At 33.7% G+C, this 18,948-nt stretch overlaps 2 protein-coding genes across 5 annotated transcripts in view; one reads left to right on the forward strand and one right to left on the reverse strand.

The window, feature by feature from the left end:
* Positions 1–6,561, reverse strand: part of LOC122825124 (kinesin-like protein KIF3C) — a 30,498-nt gene extending 23,937 nt beyond the window's left edge. The window contains exon 1 of one of the 4 annotated variants that reach the window (XM_044106249.1): positions 6,425–6,561. The gene's annotated coding sequence lies outside the window, so the exon portion shown is untranslated. The remainder of the gene's footprint in view (positions 1–6,424) is intronic. The other 3 variants (XM_044106248.1, XM_044106250.1, XM_044106251.1) reach the window with 3 other exon arrangements.
* On the forward strand, positions 397–17,512 carry rab10 (RAB10, member RAS oncogene family). The gene is made up of 6 exons (XM_044106253.1): positions 397–1,135; positions 9,317–9,377; positions 11,877–12,015; positions 13,481–13,570; positions 14,966–15,067; positions 16,374–17,512. The coding sequence occupies exons 1-6, from the start codon at positions 1,009–1,011 to the stop codon at positions 16,458–16,460; spliced, it is 606 nt and encodes a 201-aa protein (XP_043962188.1). The 5' UTR covers positions 397–1,008; the 3' UTR covers positions 16,461–17,512.
* Positions 17,513–18,948: the final 1,436 nt, after the last annotated feature.

The following is an 18,948-nucleotide window of genomic DNA, read 5'->3' on the forward strand; positions in this document are numbered from 1 at the left end:
AAGTGACCCCAAAGGTTCATCATAAGAAAACGCCCGTAAAAAAAACACCGAAGTACTTATATGACATCACTTTGCCTGACTCACAGCTGGGATGATCGCCTCATCAAGTGCAAACTTGCTATGAAAACACACCCGAGCGGCCAGAGATCCGCATGAAACTGGCGTCCATGTTGGCTCTGTAGGGGGTTATCACACTGGGAGGCAAAGGGACTTCTGCGCCGTAATGTCCGGGTGATTCACGCAGTAACATTTGGCCTATCGGTCACACATAAAGCACGCCCCTTGACTGGGAGAGCCTTACTGTTTCAACCAATCACAGTAAGTTATACCACTAAGTGGCAGATTCAGTAACCAATCAAAAGCTTATATTTTGACAGAAAGGGTGGGAGAAGGCGTGTCCATTGGCCAGGGAGTCGCCACTGTGGCTCCTATTCGAAGGCGACGGCGGTCGTCTGTATTTCTGCTCTAATCTCACCTGAAAAGCTAAATTACACCTAGCAGACAGTGAATTTAATTCACTTTCATGTTTGGTTTATTCCCAGTTCTTCTCAGTCGAGCTCTCGGTGGGGCTCTGGAATGACTGCGTGTGCGGAGAATTTGAATTAGCTCGCAGTTAGTTTGAAGAAAGAGTGAGTTGGGGCAGAGACGTAGAGAGAAGCCATTTTGTCCCGACTGTGTGGGAGAAAAGAGAGTGGAAAAGAGGAATCATACGCGAGGAGATAACATTTTTTTTTTTTGCTTTTTGTTCTCATGTTGTAAGAGAAGAAACAGTTCAGGATATATCAACTTCTTGGACAAGTTTTGGGGTTCCTTATTTGGGTGACATTTTAGCCTACTACTAGCTTGCCAAAGCTAATCAACAAATCCCAGATTGTTAACTGTTAACAGCCAGGAGGGCTGGAGCGGGTTGGTCAAGTTGGCCACGGAGCTGGAACTAGACTTCACGTAGCCGTGCTAGTTTTTCCTTTGTTTCTTTTTGTATCTGGGTGAACACATACTTATTTTTCAATGGCGAAAAAGACGTACGACTTGCTGTTCAAGCTGCTGCTGATCGGCGACTCGGGTGTGGGGAAGACCTGCGTGCTGTTCCGCTTCTCTGACGACGCCTTCAACACAACCTTCATCTCTACCATAGGTAAGAACTCCAGGTGACACACACAACTGAGTTTGTAGTTGGACGTGTTCCTGATAGTTTCCGACCTCTGTCGGAGGTTTTTGACAGCTGGGAAAGTCGTCTGACCCCCACCATGCAGCTGGAAATGGTAGGCAGGACATATTTGGTTAGCTGCTTTGCTAGCATGCATCGTTTCTCCAGGCCTTGGATTATTCTTTAAAAAACCTACTAGATGATCCATAACGCCTGTTTTTGTTGCTTCTTAATTAAGTGAATAAAACATTGTAATAGTTTACATTCACACCGGCTGTAAGTGTTGGTTAATGTAGAGGAATTTTTTGTCATGTCAGTGGCTAACAACGACGTGTTGGTAGCACTGAAGGGCGGCCATACTGTGACTAACTCTGAAAAGTATCCCTCAAACCAAATGACAAGAATTAGCTTCTCCAATACAGTCAGATAATAAATATTCTTTGTTTGGTTTTAGAAATTAGACAGTATCTCTTGTATATTCGTTTATAAAAGCCACCACTGGTATTGCCACAGTATAAAAGCTCAAAACAAGCAACACTCAAAAGAACTACGGCATATATCGAATTTAAAGGACATTATAATAAAATTCAAATAATGCTAAGATAATGTCTTTAGTTTTCAAACAGCTGCAGCGGTTTTGATAATTTACATTAAAACTTGTTATTCATCACAAAAATTAGCGTTATTCCTAACAGATTTCATAGGTATTAGCATAGATTTGTATACAAATGTGTCAAATACATTAGGAAACAATGGATCAACCACATTTCTTAATATCATTTGTTGCACTTTAGAGATGTATACAGATTTTGTCAGGATTAGAAAAGCTAATGAATAGAGAATGATTCTATCAAGTAATTTTGTTTTTGGTAAATAGCGTAAAAACATAAACTATGTGGGTTATTAAAAATAATTGTACCTCTATTCAGACAAATAAAAACCTTGTTTTATAGGACTAAATATTTTTGCTATGCTGCTACCAGGAAGTAAACAAATAAATTGAATTCTATGTGTGTTTTTTAACAGGAGACCTGACAATCTTGACTCACAATAGAAAGTAATCTGTTTTAATTGTATTGTGAAACCTGCTGCGTAATAACCAGTAATGCATCTATTACAAATAAAAAATATGTGTTCAAAGAAGGGATGAGCAAAGTCAAGGTAAAATTATCAAAATTCAATACAACATATTTTAGAGTGTTTTTAGCAGTAATAATAAAAGTGGTATAAATCTTATCGCTACATACAGTTTAAGGTTTTGCAAATCTGCCACTAAAACCTTCACAATCTTTATTTTCAGTCATATTTTGTATAAGTATTAATGCAAACCAAAGTTTTTAAAATGTAAAGTTTTTATACTTAAAGTTATAACTATTTATACCTTTAAAGTTCTTGCCATAGACTAATGCAGCACTGTGATAGAGTTGCTCTTTTAGTTTCCATGACTTGAATTATTTCAGAACAGCCAAAGAAAGAAACATACAGCTGCGCTCTGCCTGCATTTTATAAATATTACATGTTAAGTTAGACAGACATTAGCATTTTCATTGTCAATAAATACTGTACCTAATACAAAAAAGCTTAACAGTTTAAATTTTGCATGGTATTTGTTTTGGATAAAACTAAATTAGTTGAGTATTACTGGCATACAGATCCACATTGGTGTTGTAAAATATTGCCAATAAATGACATTGATTTTGGTTTGCAGCTATAGCTGAATAATAAAAACCAGAATATACCACTGGACACTTTGTTGGGGGGATAAAAGAAACAAGTCAATTTTGTTAAAATATTTTGGCTACAGACGAGATGACGTTAACCATAAACAGGTTCTCTGGCTTTAGGACTTTGTAGCTGTTGCCACAACGTGACACAAAGATGACTTAATGACTTGATCATTGAAATGAGGTCAACAAAACTCTGTATAACAATTACAGAATTATATCTGATTGTTCTCTTAAGGATAAACAAACTAAACTGTTGGGTGTATTTAAGCAATTTATGTAGCATTACAAGTTAAAACAGTTTTTTGCAACTGAAAAGCAAAGAAGCTTTGATTTGTGAGTGTATGAATGGCTTAGATTCTCCAGTGGGAGTCATAAACAATCCTCCAAGGTGGCATCATCAGCCTCTTTTCTCTACCTTGCTTTACACTTGCATCTAAAATTGCACTTGCATGACTTAAGTGTCAAAGTATGTCAAATCTCGGCGCAGCCAAAGCAAGACCTCCATTTACCCTTATTGCTTAAGACCTGCGCTGAGTAGTAATGAAACATTAGAGTCCTCCGATATTATTGTCCCTGATCCTTTGGACTCGGCTTTCGTTTCGACATTTCTTTTTAATAACTTATGTCTTGTTAAGTTATCCTGAGTATAAGCAGCTGTTTCCAGCGGCGTCCAAGTTGGATTAATTTGTCGTAGTTGAGACATGAACTGCTTCGCTGTTGCAGAGCTTGCCAATACATGAAGACTTCTGCTTTTCATTCTGCACCTTTGCTTTGACTTGTACTACACTGCAAAAACACAAAACCTTACCAAGTATTTTTGGTCTAGTTAAAGAAATATCTTTGTACACTTACAAGTAACTTTTTACGACATATATGAGCTTGTTTTAAGTCAATATTTCCTTAACGTTGAAAAAGTTCTAGTTCCACAGGCAGATTACTTTTCTTATAACTGGACATTTTTCCAAAGTTAAAGGTGAAACCTGACAGTGAAGCTAGAACTTTTTCATCACTATTAAAGATTTTTGACTCCTATATCAGGGTTTCCCTGTGTATTATAAGCCTGGCGGGCCACCAGGCTTTACTTGTGCGCCCCCCCCCCTTATTTTTTCGAGCCTTTCTAAGATTTGAGCATTTTTTTAAGGCTTTATAGTTAATGTTCAGGTATTAATATTCCAATCTTTCAATAACACATAATTATCAGGTGATATTCCCAACCACCGGGCTTAGCAAGTTTTCAGGGGGAAACCTTGTTTATTTAGCTGAAAGTTACTAGAAACAAAAATACTTGGTAGGATTGTGTTTTTGTATTTATTTAATACAGCCAGTCTTCTTGCTCAAATTACTTAAAAAGGGCAGAGTAAACCCAATCCTTTAAGATCTTTGTTGTAGTTCTTAAATACAGTAGACCAACAGGCTTTTCAGAGAGAGGAAAAAAGAACAAGAGTGACCTTTGGCCCTGGCCTGCTGGTCTTGGCAGCAGCAGGAGGGATTTCTGTTTTCATTTATAGAAATGTGAAAATGAATTCAACAACCTAAAGTCAGCAGAACAGGTTTTAGTTGTCATTGTTTTGCTTTTTTGTCGTTTGTTTTTAAATTGAACGTAACATATCCTTTTTTTTTAATTGATTGTTTGGTGAAACTAGTTTAAATTGTGAAAAGAGAAAAGTTTAGATGGAGATGTCACCTGAAACCTGTTTGACTTAAATAAACCAGAAGCAATGACATGGCCCATTTTCTCATAACCTCACAGCTCGGGTGTAAAACTAGAAACTCACAGGTTGTAATAAATATTTTCTCTGTATAACCGACAATAAACTCAGTTATAAGCACTGCTAAGATTTCAAAGTTATTACCAATCAGTGCAAAGGAGAAAACTTCATTGTGTTTTTTTATTAGTCCCTCTGGCACGTTCAGCTGCGCTTTGGGGGAAAAGTTTAGGTACTTACCGATGGTAAATTGATTAGTAATTCACATTTTACCACTTGGATACACTTACATACTCTGCTATAACCACGGCTTTTAAAAAGTGTGAAATGTTCCACCATTTTCATCGTGTAAAATTGTCTTTCATGTCATTTTTGGTGTTCGGTCTAAAAGGCTGCTCGAGTTTTTTCTGCATTTCAGCCCTGATTGTTGTTTGCAACATGAAAATTGGGATTTTAGCAGAAACTGCTCCCACATGGTGCTGATTTCAGTTTAGAAAACTTGTATTTTTATCTTTGTTCCACCTTTAATTTACATTTGTAAAGTTGCCAGCAATAATCGGAATCACTCAGAAATAATTGGAATTTGAAATGTATTCCCTAATGATTCCTTAAGTAATTTTTTTAACTTACTATTTCACTTATTACTTTTCTGTCTACTGTTCGATCATTAAAAAAACGTCCAAAATAAAATATTAAAGATGCAAAATGAAACGCATTCCATTCTCTTGAAATACTTGCAAAATAAAACATAATAACAGCATGGAAACCAAATTCTATAAATAAATTTTGTGAGCTTGGAATCGGGGCTGAAACAATTAATTGTGATTGATTAATTATTGAGATCAACTAATTTAGTAATCGACTAATCGTTAACGGATGTATATAGGCTCAAAAAAGAAAATTTGCTGAAAGAACAATATATTCAGAATAGTAACAAAGCCAAAAATATATCTACATTTTGCATTTTTAGATAAAATAAAAAACCTTTTGGAAATGTTAGTTTTATCTTCACCCGGTTTAAATTTGTGTAAAAAATATAAGCAGAAAGGACCGAGCTTTTCACATTTTGATTTCAGAAGTTTTTTTTTTTTTTTTTTGTTTTTTTTACTACGGATACAAATGATTAAAGCAATGCGTTGCAATAAAATGTTTAATAGAATAAAATACAAATTGTATTGCAGTTTAGGCAATAAAATGTTTAACTGCCTAAATAAACACTTATTAGTGATAAATAAATATTTATTTCTGAATAAATTAAAACATCTTTAGTTAAACATCTTTATTTATAAATAAATAATTTACCAAAATTTATTTATTTAGGTAATAAATGTTTGCTTATAGATGAATAATATAAATATAAAGTCACCTAATAAAATGCAACATTTTACTGCATTTTAGGTAATAAAATGCTATTTCTTAATTAAAATAGGAATTTATTTGCTTATTTGCATTTTTTATGTATTTTAATATTAAATTAAAAATCCACAGAATGTGCCTTTTTAAAAGAAAAAAATCCAATCAATCATCAAAACAATTGATTAATCGATCACTAAGATAATCATTAGTTGCAGCTTTACTTTATAAAAATGTTAAGATTTGGGGTGAAGTTGCTCCTTTCATTAACTGCATTAACATTAACTACACATGTTTAATGACTCCAGATTGTTATTGTTTTGATATAAACTCATTTTAAACGGTGTTTAGCTGCAGCGTATTGAGCATAGCTGTATGAAAATCATCTTCCTACCCCTGGCTGCAAACTTTGAGTGGACCAAAACTGTGTAAAGAGCAGAACTGAAAACCTGGCAGAGGAATGTTGTCTTCCTCCGGTCCAGGTCTCTTACCTTTTCAGAGACAGCTGCTTCTCAAAATACTCGGCTGGGAAACCCCCTCCGTCATTATCCTTTCCAGGCTGCCTTTCTTCAGGATGACCTGGCTCTTCCTTAATATCTGCACTGCTGATCTGTCATTTAAAAAATGCTTTTGGGTTGTTTTTTTTATTTCCACAGCAACTGGAAAGTGCCTTGTATTTATGTTTGGAAAGAATTGATCCTCTTTCAGTTTAGATTGTCATTGAAGTCCTATTTTAGGGAAGTATGTCCATTTTCCAGTGAATATGTTTCTTTTTCACCTAACCTCCCAATGCTGAGACCAGTGTTTAAAAATAATGGGCTGTCATCAATAAAACCGTTCCTTTTCCTCTATACATCTTCCCAGATTATATTATTTATGCGTCTTTTGAAGCAACTAAAACTTTCTTTCCCACTCCTTCTCCCCTGAGGGTGTCCATAATATCTGGTGAGTCACATTTTGGCAGGCAGTTTCTTCGTTATTGTGCGACTCCACCCCACCTAAAACACAGCTGTGTCTTCAACTTTTTGACCAGGAAAACGTCCTGACTGAAGCACAACTTACAGAAATACGAGGTTCACATGAATAAATGAATCACAGGGCGTAGACTAGACCCTCAACCAAATCATGAAGACTTTTCTAACTGGTGTTAGTGGTGGTTTATTTCACTTTGGTGCTGTACAGTTTCAGACTTCTTAAAATTAGTGATTTAAAACACTTAATTTTGCAATATTTGACCTAAATGTCTTATGAAAATCACAATTGAATGTCACAGTTCTTCCCAAAGTAGCTGCCATAAATTAATTTGTATTCTATTCTATCATAACACCTCGAAACAAAAATACCTATATATCATTAAACAAAAAATAAATAAAAAAAATAAAAAAATCTTGGTTTAAACTTCTTCCAGAAGGAAGAAAATGCCTTCTGTCATGTGAAATTTTGTTTGAAATCTACAAAATCAATGTTATTTTTTGATTTTTGTTTATTTTAACCAACATTGCTAAAAATAATAAATATGCTTGGGTGGAGACTGAAGTAGGACTGAAACGATTAATCGTATCAATCATGATTAATCAAATATTGAAATAATTAAAATATAAAAAAACATTTATATACATTTTACATTTCTATACATATTTTAGACACTTTTTGCACAAAAAGTGTACAACATTTTTTTTTTTTTTTTTTTTTTCAGACAAAATTCCTGAAGTATTGAGCCTAAATTTGGCTTCACCTGATTCACATTCACTAAAGGAATGCTATGTTATCACATTTTAGGCAAGAAAAATGTTTTTCTTATTTTAAAAAGGAATTAATTTTGTATTTTCATCTTTTAAATGCATTTATAATATTGTATTAAAAGGTTTTAGGATGTAGACTTTGCCAATATTTTCTGATTAATCAATTACTGAAATAGTTAGTTGCAGCCAAATGAACACTTAATTTGCCTTTTAAATTTATATGTACACATTTAAAGTATGCAAAAAGTTTGACACGATGAAAAGAGAAAAAAATGTGGGTAAATATTACCAGTCTATTTGAGCAGAAACTACTGGTACCATAGCAACATGCCATCCTGATTAGTTGATCACCAAAGAAAGTGGAAAATGATCAGAAACACAAACTGAACAGCTGCTGAACGCCTTTGCATGGATTATTGTCCAAACTGTAGCCTCTTGTTGTATGCAGTGAAAAAGAAAACGTTATAGACCAGAATAATGCTTTATTTGTTGCTCAGTTGATAAATTAATTTTAATCAGAAGTGCAATGAAAGGCAAATAGAAGTTCATAGATGCATACTAAATATGAGCAATAATTATAAAAATAAAACATGACTTAATCCAGGGTACATGCTTTCATTTAGGATATAAACACATCTTCTGTGTATTTAAAACAGTATTTTTGTTAGTATCTGTATTCAGTAAAATCCTCTAATAAAAACTAGAATCTGAAGATGATGCTTTTTTTTTTTTTTTTTGCTCTGAACATCAGTTAAATTGAATTTGGCTAAAAGTTTGTGATATTCGGTCCATTTCTCATCATGCATTGTTACTTCAAAAAGATAAATATCTCCCAAATCTTCAACATCAAACATTACTGGCACATTAAATTTGATGATAATGAGGTTGATGATGATGAATTAGATTAAATGACTGAAGCAGGTTTGACTCAAATTGAGCATCTGCCCCAAATTAGCGTTGATTATTATTGGGGCTAATAAAATAAATTGGCTTGTTCTGGCATTATTATTATTATTTTTCGGGTTTTTACCTCGATTTCAGCCTAAACTGTTGGGGTTAAAGGAACGAGCATAACTTCAGAATCGAAACGCGTTCTTTCTTTTTCCGTTCATCTTCTCCTTAATGTCTTTGTTTGGCTTTCATCTGACTCGTCTGTTTTCGTGCAATTGCCACAAAACTACACGAGCTTCCATCTACCAATTATTTTAGTAATCAATTAATCAATAATTCTGACGTTTATTTGGATAAAAATGTCACATTCTACATATTTTTCATTTAACCACTCATTAGAAATGCATTGAAAGATGCAAATATACAAATAATTCAGTTCCATATTAAATAAGAAAATAAGTACTCCTTTAGTAAGTCTGAACAGGGTGAAGATAAAATTATAAAATATGTTCAAATGCAAAATGTATATATATTTTATACAGTTTTGGCTTAATTACAGCTCTAAATATGATTTTTCCCACCAAATACCTTTTATATTTTTCTGCTATATATTCCAGTAGACGATTAATCAATTAATCACAATGAATTTGATTAATCGTTTCAGCCCTAATAGATTTTCTTTGTGTATTCACTCAAATAAACTCACTAAAATATGTAAAATGCATCTGACACGTCTGTTTTTCTTTACAGGAATAGACTTCAAGATTAAAACTGTTGAATTACAAGGAAAGAAGATCAAACTACAGATTTGGTAAGTATAATTTTTAAACTTATTTGTAGACTGCCAACTTTTTTTTTATTTGTGTGGCTACTTCAGTTTCTCACTTGTATCATAGTACAACATCTGTTTGACAAAACTCCCTCAAGCCTTCAAGTATGCAAGAACAGGAAATGGTCACCAGCAGCCCATCAGGACATTTGCTACATCATTGTTGGTCCACTACGGATAATTTCCTCCAGCTGGAGTTAAACCGTCTGCTTTCCAACTGCAGCACAGTAGACTGAAGCGTTTCGTCGTCAGGTCTTTGGTAGAAACAGAGAGACACGAATAAACCAATAATGGAAGTTATTCTGCTTGTTTTAATTGATTTATTGCGTATGACATCAGGCTTGGAGCTTTCTCTTTTTCACAGTTGGGTTAGTTTATGTCCAATATTTCCAAATGTTTTCATAAAATCCAATCTAGACTTTCAATAAAAATTATTCCACTTATCCTGGTTCTATATGGCAAACATCTGGTTTTGATGTTTTAATTGGTGAACAATAGTCTTGTTCTTGTTGAACAATAGTCTTGTTCAACCCTAAGCTTGCAGTTAGGGTTGTGTGCGCAGCAACAGCCTTAGCAATTAATCAATTAAACAACTAATTTAAAATAAGCTCAATAAGTTGCATGATTATCTTTTTATGGATAATTTTTCTACCAAAGATTGGACGACATAAAGCTTCAATCTGGTGTATTTGGTCTCAACCAGCTCCTTTTTGAAGGACAGTTTTGCTTAGAGAGATTTTCCATTATTTGGGGGTTTGTGTTCAGCTTTTATATACATTCTTGCTACTACTCCCCTGAATCTAATTTACTGCTCTTTACAAAACTTGATAGCATGCTGAAGCTATAATTAGCCGTTTTATTCGGCTGCGTTGTAGCAGGGATGCATGTAAACATTGCAGGAATCTACCTGTTGAGACTTCTGGCCTTTTGGATTAAACCAATGGGCTACTCTTGGAGTTAAATGAATTTAACCCTCATGTCCAGTTACATTAAACATAAAACGTCACATAATCCTCAACAGTCTTGTTAGAAGGTGAGACTCTGCTGAAAATTGCAACTGAAATTGAAAAATTTTTAATTGTCTTTCTGCAGGTGAAATCCTGACATTTTAAAATGTCTTTTTTTCAGTTTTTTAGATGCATCAACACTGAAAACCTTTTCAGGTTATGTTCTTGCAATTCGCATCCATACAAGATGGGAATCTTTTTATACCAACAATAACAATGATAATACAGATTTTAATGGCTAAAATCAGAAGCTCAGGTAGAGGGATGGTGACACTGGAGTACCAAGGAAAATGTCATTTATCTGAAGACATCAGTGCAACATTTACCAATAATATAATTTGTGATGTTTTCTTAAATTTGAGCAATACTGGGACATTTTTTGCTCCTGGATTTTCTCCCATAGTTTAGAGCATCTTAAAAAAATGAAATTTTATAACTGGAGAATAAAGCAAATTTTAATTCAACCAATTCACAACAAACATACTCACAGCTTGAACGTATTGATTATAGTCTAAATTAGGAAAATATGATTCAGTTTGATGAAGTTGGATCCTATATTTATGTTTGTCACAAGTTCTTTAGTGTGAAACATAAAAACTTTCTCTCATTATTTGCGTGGAGACGAGTGTCAAGTATAAACAAAAACAGACACTAGTAACATTTATAGCTGTGGCTAATTTACATTGCAAGTTGTTTTTACATGTTTGACTGAACTTGTGAAGCTATAGGTGTATTTAAGTGAGCTGTACTGATGCAGAGTTATAAAATAAAGTTGTGATTCAGTGTATTTATGATAAAAATAGAAACACTTTGAGTTAATTCACTATGTTTCTGTATCAGATCGGTCAATACTAAACCTCGGACAGTGAATCACTACGATCGGAAGTGATTGGTGCATCTATTAAAACAACATATGATAAAAATGCCATAAAGGACTCAGAAAGCATTATAAAACACTAAAATAAGAAGTTGTTCCTGTCTAATTTACCCAAATTTGTATGTTTTTGTTCATAGACGTAAAGAAATATATTTTATCCATCCATCCATTTTCTAACACCCTTGTCCCTAATGGGGTCAGGAGGGTTGCTGGTTCCTCTCCAGCTGCGTTCCGGGCGAGAGGCGGGTCACCCTGGACAGGTCGCCAGTCTGTCGCAGGGCAACACGGAGACATACAGGACACACAACCATGCACTCACACACCTAGGGAGAATTTAGAGAAACCAATTAACCTGACAGTCATGTTTTTGGAAAGCCGGAGAACCCGGAGAGAACCCGGAGAGAACCCACGTATGCACATGCAAAATCCATGCAGAAAGACCCCGGGCCGGGGAATCGAACCCAGAACCTTCTTGCTGTAAGGCAACAGTGCTACTAACAATGCCACTGTGCAGCCCACTGTTTTTATTTTTTTGTATTATCTGGAATTTACTTGATGATAAATTTAGCATTTCTAAGTGAAGCTTTTGCTGTGTAGGGACACAGCAGGCCAGGAACGGTTCCACACCATCACCACCTCGTACTACAGAGGCGCTATGGGCATCATGCTGGTCTATGACATCACTAACGCCAAGAGCTTCGAGAACATCAGCAAATGGCTGCGCAACATCGATGAGGTGAGAAACAGAAACTAATGGAGCCAACAGGACAAAACAGGAATAGTCCAGTGGCTCTGTTTTGTTTAGATTTGGTTTGTAGTTTGTTTTAAACCTGAACTCTTTGCTCATGGGCAGTGAGGACTAGTTGGTGCGTTTGGAGTGGAAAGTGTCGGGCCAAACTGGGCGAGGCCATCTGACCTTGTCATTGTAATTTGTGTCACCGTTGCTGTTTTTAAAGAGGAAAGGAAACGATGAATTTCCTGCTGAGAATTTGACTTTTCATTTGTTGCTGTAAACCCCAAAGAAGCTGAGATTTTAAACCACTTTTCTCTATTTTTTTTTGGTTGTTAATCTTGTGGAAAAAAGCTATTTTAATAAACTATTGAACTGTTTCTTACCAACTTGAGCAGGAAAGATGTGACGGTGACTTTCTTCAGTGTGAATAGTCTGTTTTATTTTAAGCCTTTGAAACATCAGTAAATGTACAAGTGGTTTCAGATTATAAAAGAATGATTATTATTGGCATTTTTAGATTAAAATAGTGTATCAGTGACACGTTACATTTAAAGGAGGTAACATAGATTTGACATTTTAGCTTCAGGCTGTTGCTAAATCATTCTGTACAGTTAAAAACCAAGTTTTACTGCAAGTTTTTAAAAATGTATTTCAAGTAATTTTTAAAACACTTTTTAATATTCCGACACTATATTCAAATAGGTTAAGGATTTTGTTAGATTAGGGCAAAAACTAAGTTTTTTGTTCTTCAATAATAAACTCTTGACTTCCTGGTAAAGGTTATTTATAGAGTTTTCATGTTGATGATTAGCCTTTTAAATTCCTATGTTTTTTATTATTTACCCTTAATTTTTTTTTTTTTTTTATGGTCGCTTCAGTATTATTGATATTTGTTGGTTTTTTTTAAATTATTTACCCTTAAATTACGATCATTTTTATGATGATTAATATTTTTCTCATTTAACCTTATTCTTTTTATTTTTTGTGGTAGTATTATTGGTAGATATTTTTGTTATTTGCCATTAAATTATTTTTATTTATTTTGATTTACTATGTTTATGATTTTATATAATTTTTGGGGATTAAAAAAAATATTAAATTTGTATTGTTTTCTATTATTTAGCATTATTATTTTTTTATATATTTTAATTTCTGAAAAGCTAATGGCTTTTATGTTTAAATTATGTCATTTATTGTCACTTTTTTACTTTATTTTTCTGCTCAATTTTAATAATAATTTGGGATTAACTAATAAATCTAATCACAGTTTGCTGTTTGAGCATTGAAAAAGTTCAGTGTTCAATAATTGAGTCCAGATTTGACAGATTATTAAATGGAAATTATCGAAGATGATCACTGAAGTTTTGTTTTTGCTTAGGATATTTATTAGCAAAATAAATCTTGCAATTGTTCTTCTTAAAAAGATCCTAAGAAATTAACCAAATGCCATTGTTTCCTCTGTTTTCAGCATGCAAATGAAGATGTTGAGAGAATGCTGCTAGGCAACAAGTGTGACATGGAGGACAAGCGGGTCGTACCGAAAGCCAAGGGAGAGCAGGTGAGCCGATCGACCCTCCTGAGACGATCATCGCCAATATTCTCTCTGTTGATTGGCTGATTTGTTGCTGCTACTTTTCAAGCTCAGATTATTGCAGAAAATTTGGGAAAATGTTCATCCTATGTGATGTTTTAGAGATTATCACATTTATTATTGTCTTTTAGCACAAACTAAAGAATGTGATGAGAACATTTTCACATTTTGATTCAGTTGCTTAAAATCCACAGCTACATTGTCACAACATAATTTGCTGCATCATATTAAGCTTTGCGCAACATTTTACAGTTTATCCTGTAAAATAACTTTATATTTTATACTGACTGCTGAGCTAATAGCTGCCAAAAGGATCCACTTAACAATGGATCTTACAGGTGATTAATTATGTTGCCAGCAGCTAAAAATTGGTTATTTTTTTTGCTTCAAGTTGAAAAAAGCTCTTAAGCAATCAGCACTATAGAGGAGTAGCTTTCTGAATTGCTGTATTAAAATTAGACCTGAACTGATTAATTGTATTAATTTCGATTAATTAAAATAATTATCAATCAATTACTAGTTAATTAATTAATTAACTGGAAAATGCAGGCTCAAAAAAATTAAACATTTGCTGAAATAGATTTAGAGAAGTAATTAAGTTCAAACTAATGTACATTTTGGATTTAAACACCTTTGTCTAAAGATTTGACCCAAATCTCTTCATGTGGCAGTTTTGTCTTCACCTGGTTCAAATTCACCAAATAAAGGCTTTTATTGTATTTTAGGCAACAACATATTTATTTTCTCATTTTAAAAAATAATAGATTTTTTGTATAAAATAATCTTAAGCGATTAAATAAAAAAATCTGTGGATTACCCAGTTAATCATCAGAGTAATCAAATAATTGATTACTAAAATAATCAGTAATGGTGGCCGAAATTGTTTATTTGCATATTTTAATGTATTTGTAATATTGTACAAACGGCTTAAGTTGTTGAATAAAAAAAAATCTATAGAATAAATCTGATTAATCGTCAGAATAATCGATTACTAAAATAATAGTTTATTTAAAATAGATCAGTTAATGTTAAAAAAAGGTTTACCCCATGTTTTAAATGTTACAAACAGAACATTATTCTTGTGCCAATTGGGATTTTGAGGATATTTTCAAGGATATTTTCAAGTCATTGATGGTTTTTAGTTAAAATTTTGACTTTTACTCAGTTTGAGTTTCCTTTTCACACCATCAGACATCAGCTGCTCATTCGCACCATCTTACCTGAAGAAATGTTGTGCAATAAACCAGCGATACATGATCTCAGCCCTCCAAGGATCAGCAACTTTATATTTAGACTGGACTTTCTTTGAACAACATCCGTGGCTTCTAAGTTTGTTTTTTGTTTGTTTGTTTGTGTTCATAGATTGCAAGGGAGCATGGCATTAGGTTTTTTGAGACGAGTGCTAAGGCCAACATCAACATCGAGAAGGCTTTCCTCACGTTAGCAGAAGACATCCTCAGAAAGGTTTGTGTTGCTTTTTGCTTTTCACATCAAAGTTTGTGTTTGTTGCGTCAGAAAGTTGGTTCCTGAGTCGGTAAGTGAGGGAGGTCTGCCAGCATTCCTTTTCAGATAAGATATTTCAGATAAAATAAGTGATCAACGCAGTCCGGGGATCATAAAGGGCATCAGGTGGCTTTTGTCACCAAGACAACACGAGTTTTCCTGGACTTGTACTCTTCAATTTGACCAGGAGAGAAGCAAAATGTCCAATTATCACAGAAATATTTAAACAGAATCAATCGTTGGTAAATCATGCTGGACACCTTTAAATATCGATCCCTTTAATTTGCCAAATCACTGCGATATTTCCTACTTTAGTTTATTACTTCTATTATTGATACAAAATGATGATGGAGTTGATGTTTTAAGCTTTCTTTAATATGTTGAAGTAGCATTTACTACAACTTAATACAAGCATGAGTGTGTGTAGTTTCTGGCAGGATTTACAGCTTCAGTTTAAATAATCTGACCAAACATTCAGCTACACATCAAGACGTTGCTTATTCAGAGTTTAATTAAACTTTTGGATCATTTTGAATGTGTCACATTAAATTAGATTAACAGTCTACATTTGTCCTCTCATCCACATTTCTGTATCATGTGAAGTGAAAAGTAACTGATCAACTTATCAATCATTTCATATCTGAAAATTCCCTCTTCAACTGAACCAAAATATGAAGTTAAGTGGAAATGCTGGTATTTCAGAAGCCAAAATTATTTACATAAATAACAAAATCAGGCAAAAAACATTTTTTCGGGGCGTGCTCCGGTGGCGTAGAGGTTAGCGTGCCCCACGTTTGGAGGCCTTCAGTCCTCGACGCGGCCGTCGCGGGTTCGATTCCCGGACCCGACGACATTTGCCGCATGTCTTCCCCCCTCTCCTTCCCCCTTTCCTGTCAGCCTACTGTGATAAAAGGGACACTAGAGCCCACAAAAAGGACCCCCTGGTGGGGATAAAAAACAACAACATAAAAAAACGTTTTTTCAAATTGGTTTCTTCGAATATAAAACTTTATCAGAAATCGAAGGTGTCAATCTGGTGAATTTGTGGTTAAAAAATGTTTGTTTTTCATTCAGTGGGTAGAAAATCCAGAAAGTTTACTCACAGAGGACAAGCAATACTTTGTAGTAAAGTTACTTGAGTAAGAAACAAGAAGCTTTTACTTTTGGACATTTTGTTCAAAAGGTTACTAAAGTAAATGTAACTAGTGAGTACCTAAACCTGCTGTGGGGTAAAATGTGATTAATGATGTTTATTTTTGCTGCACAGACGCCTGTAAAAGAGCCCAACAGTGAAAATGTGGACATCAACAGTGGAGGTGGAGTAACAGGCTGGAAGAGCAAGTGCTGCAGCTGAGCAAGAACTCGGTTTCACCCACACTAACGCACACACACCGACACACACACACACCTTCTCTCTCTCACACACAAACAATCTCTTTAACTGCTAACTCTAACTGTCTCGCCCTCTTAACCTGTCTCATGAGTTTTCTCTCACACCGACTCTTTCTCTTTATCAGAATAAAACAATAAACCACTTCACTCGTCTAAGCGACGCCCCACCCACCCCGTTCTTCTCCACCTCATGTTCCTCCACCGTGCATCTGATGATCATTTTTATTTCTGATAAAAGGAGAAATCCAGTCACGTTTCTTGTCATTTGTTTTAAATTGTCTCATATCTTTAATATTTCCTTTTTTTTTTTTTTTGCCTGAACTCACTTCCTCCTGTCCCGTTGACACCGCCCAGCCACAGTTCTCACCTTCAGAGGAACTCAAAGTAAAACAAAACAAAAACAAAAAAAAAATCAGGCAAAAAAAAAAAATTATAAAAAATGAAAATATATAAATAGGAAAAACATTTTGTACACTTTAGTGGGCTTTCTGTCATCTTACCATATTTGTTGATTTACACTTCTTTACCAAGTGACAGAGGCGTGGCTAGCTCCTTTTGTATGTGGGAGTTTATTTTGTCCTGTGCCTTATATGGAAGACAGGGGCGGGGCTTTGTGGTGGGTGGAGCCACATCTACCCAATGAAATTACAGCTCAATAATCTGTCAGTTACTAAGAAGCAGAACTGAATCTAAAGCGTTTGAATTTCTCCTTCAGCCAAGAGAACGGCATTATACAATATGTCCTGTTTATTGATATTTTATTTTTATCTGTATGGATTATTTTACTTTATATTTGAGTTTGTTTTTTCTTTCTATTTTTTCCCCTATTTTTCTTTTCTTTTTTTTTTCTCTCTCTTTTTTTTTTTGCATGCAGGTTTATTTGGGTTGGAGACGTTTCTGTAACATTGTGTAACGTTTGCCACTGGGTAACTGTGGGTGGGAGGTACATGAGTTCTCTTTGGAAATTCAAACAGTTTTGCAGATCCATTAAAAAAATAAGCTTGTTTAAGTAAACTTGTTTGTCCTCAATCATGTGCGACTTGAAGTCTGTTTCAGAACTGGTGACTTTTAACATCGCTGATGATAAAAACAACAATAATAATTTAAATCAGTGGTTAAAACTGTTGTATGACGGAGTATTGGGGCCTTATTTTTATCTTTTTAATTATAAGAATAAAGCCATATTACAGGAATAAAGTGGAAGAATATTGTAAAATTATGTTAAAAAAAGTTATTTATAAAGTATAACTTCACAAGCTGCTCAACATTATCAATTTTAATTATTTTAGTGTTGGAGTCAATAAAATTGCTTAATTCTACTAATATTACGACTTTATTCTCGTATTACTTTGACTTAATGTTGTGCGACTTTACTTGCCTAAGGTTTATTCTTGCATTATATTTTTATTTTCATACTACAAAGTACTACGTTGAAATAGTAATATATGACTATTCTGGTAATATTACAGCTTTATTTTCATATTGTTACGACTTTAATCTTGTATTACGTCAACCTTTTGTCATACTATTTTGTAATGAGTTTATTCTGACACTTTGACTTTATCATCGTAATATTAAGTTTATTCTCGTAATATTACAATTCTGAAATTAATCGTACGACAGCGAGTTTATTGTATCATTATGACTTTACTCTTATATTATGTTGAATTACTGTCGTACAACTATTTACGTATTATTATTACTTTGCATTTTTCTTCTAACTTTATGACTTTATTCTTGTAATTAATTTTTTTTTCTTAGCCTGGTCCTAATACTCTGTAATATTGTAATTTGTTGTACATAAATGTTATTTGAACCTTTCAGTTAAACATTGATTGGCACAAATTATATTCTAGTGAACTCTTCTTGCATACTTGGGTCAATGAATGCATTTAAATCAACTTTGCATTACAAAACCGTCATATTAAAAGGAAAATTAAGAAAAGAATTCTGGTTATTTCTTTTAATAAACATTCAACATAGTTGCACACTACATTAAAATGACTTTTTTCATAAATTTCAATTGATTGTATCCTTAATGGTACAAATCATTTTATCTGCATCAGCAATAAAAACGGTTCTTTGAAGGAAATATACAAATCGTTGTCACTTGGCGCCCCCTGGTGGCCGGAGCTTATTTTCTTCTACACCTATACTTAAAAATGTCAGGAAAAAAATGTCTTGTATAATGTAAACAGTAATTGTGAAGATAATTTGTGTAGCAAATTTTTTATTAAATGCGGATCTTTTCAATAAATTAGAAACATTATTGAAAAGTAACTTTTTATTAGATTTTCTAACATTAATTAAAACATGTTTAAATTTAGAATATAAAACCAATAAATGTTTTAAAAACAGAAATGTGGGCTTTATGAAAAGTATTTTTAATACCTGCTTGAAGGTTGTTTTTAATCTGACATCTAATTTGGCTCTATATTCTAACTTATTAA

This window comes from Gambusia affinis, linkage group LG22, assembly GCF_019740435.1.
Source record: "Gambusia affinis linkage group LG22, SWU_Gaff_1.0, whole genome shotgun sequence".
Classification (NCBI taxonomy): Eukaryota; Metazoa; Chordata; class Actinopteri; order Cyprinodontiformes; family Poeciliidae; genus Gambusia; species Gambusia affinis.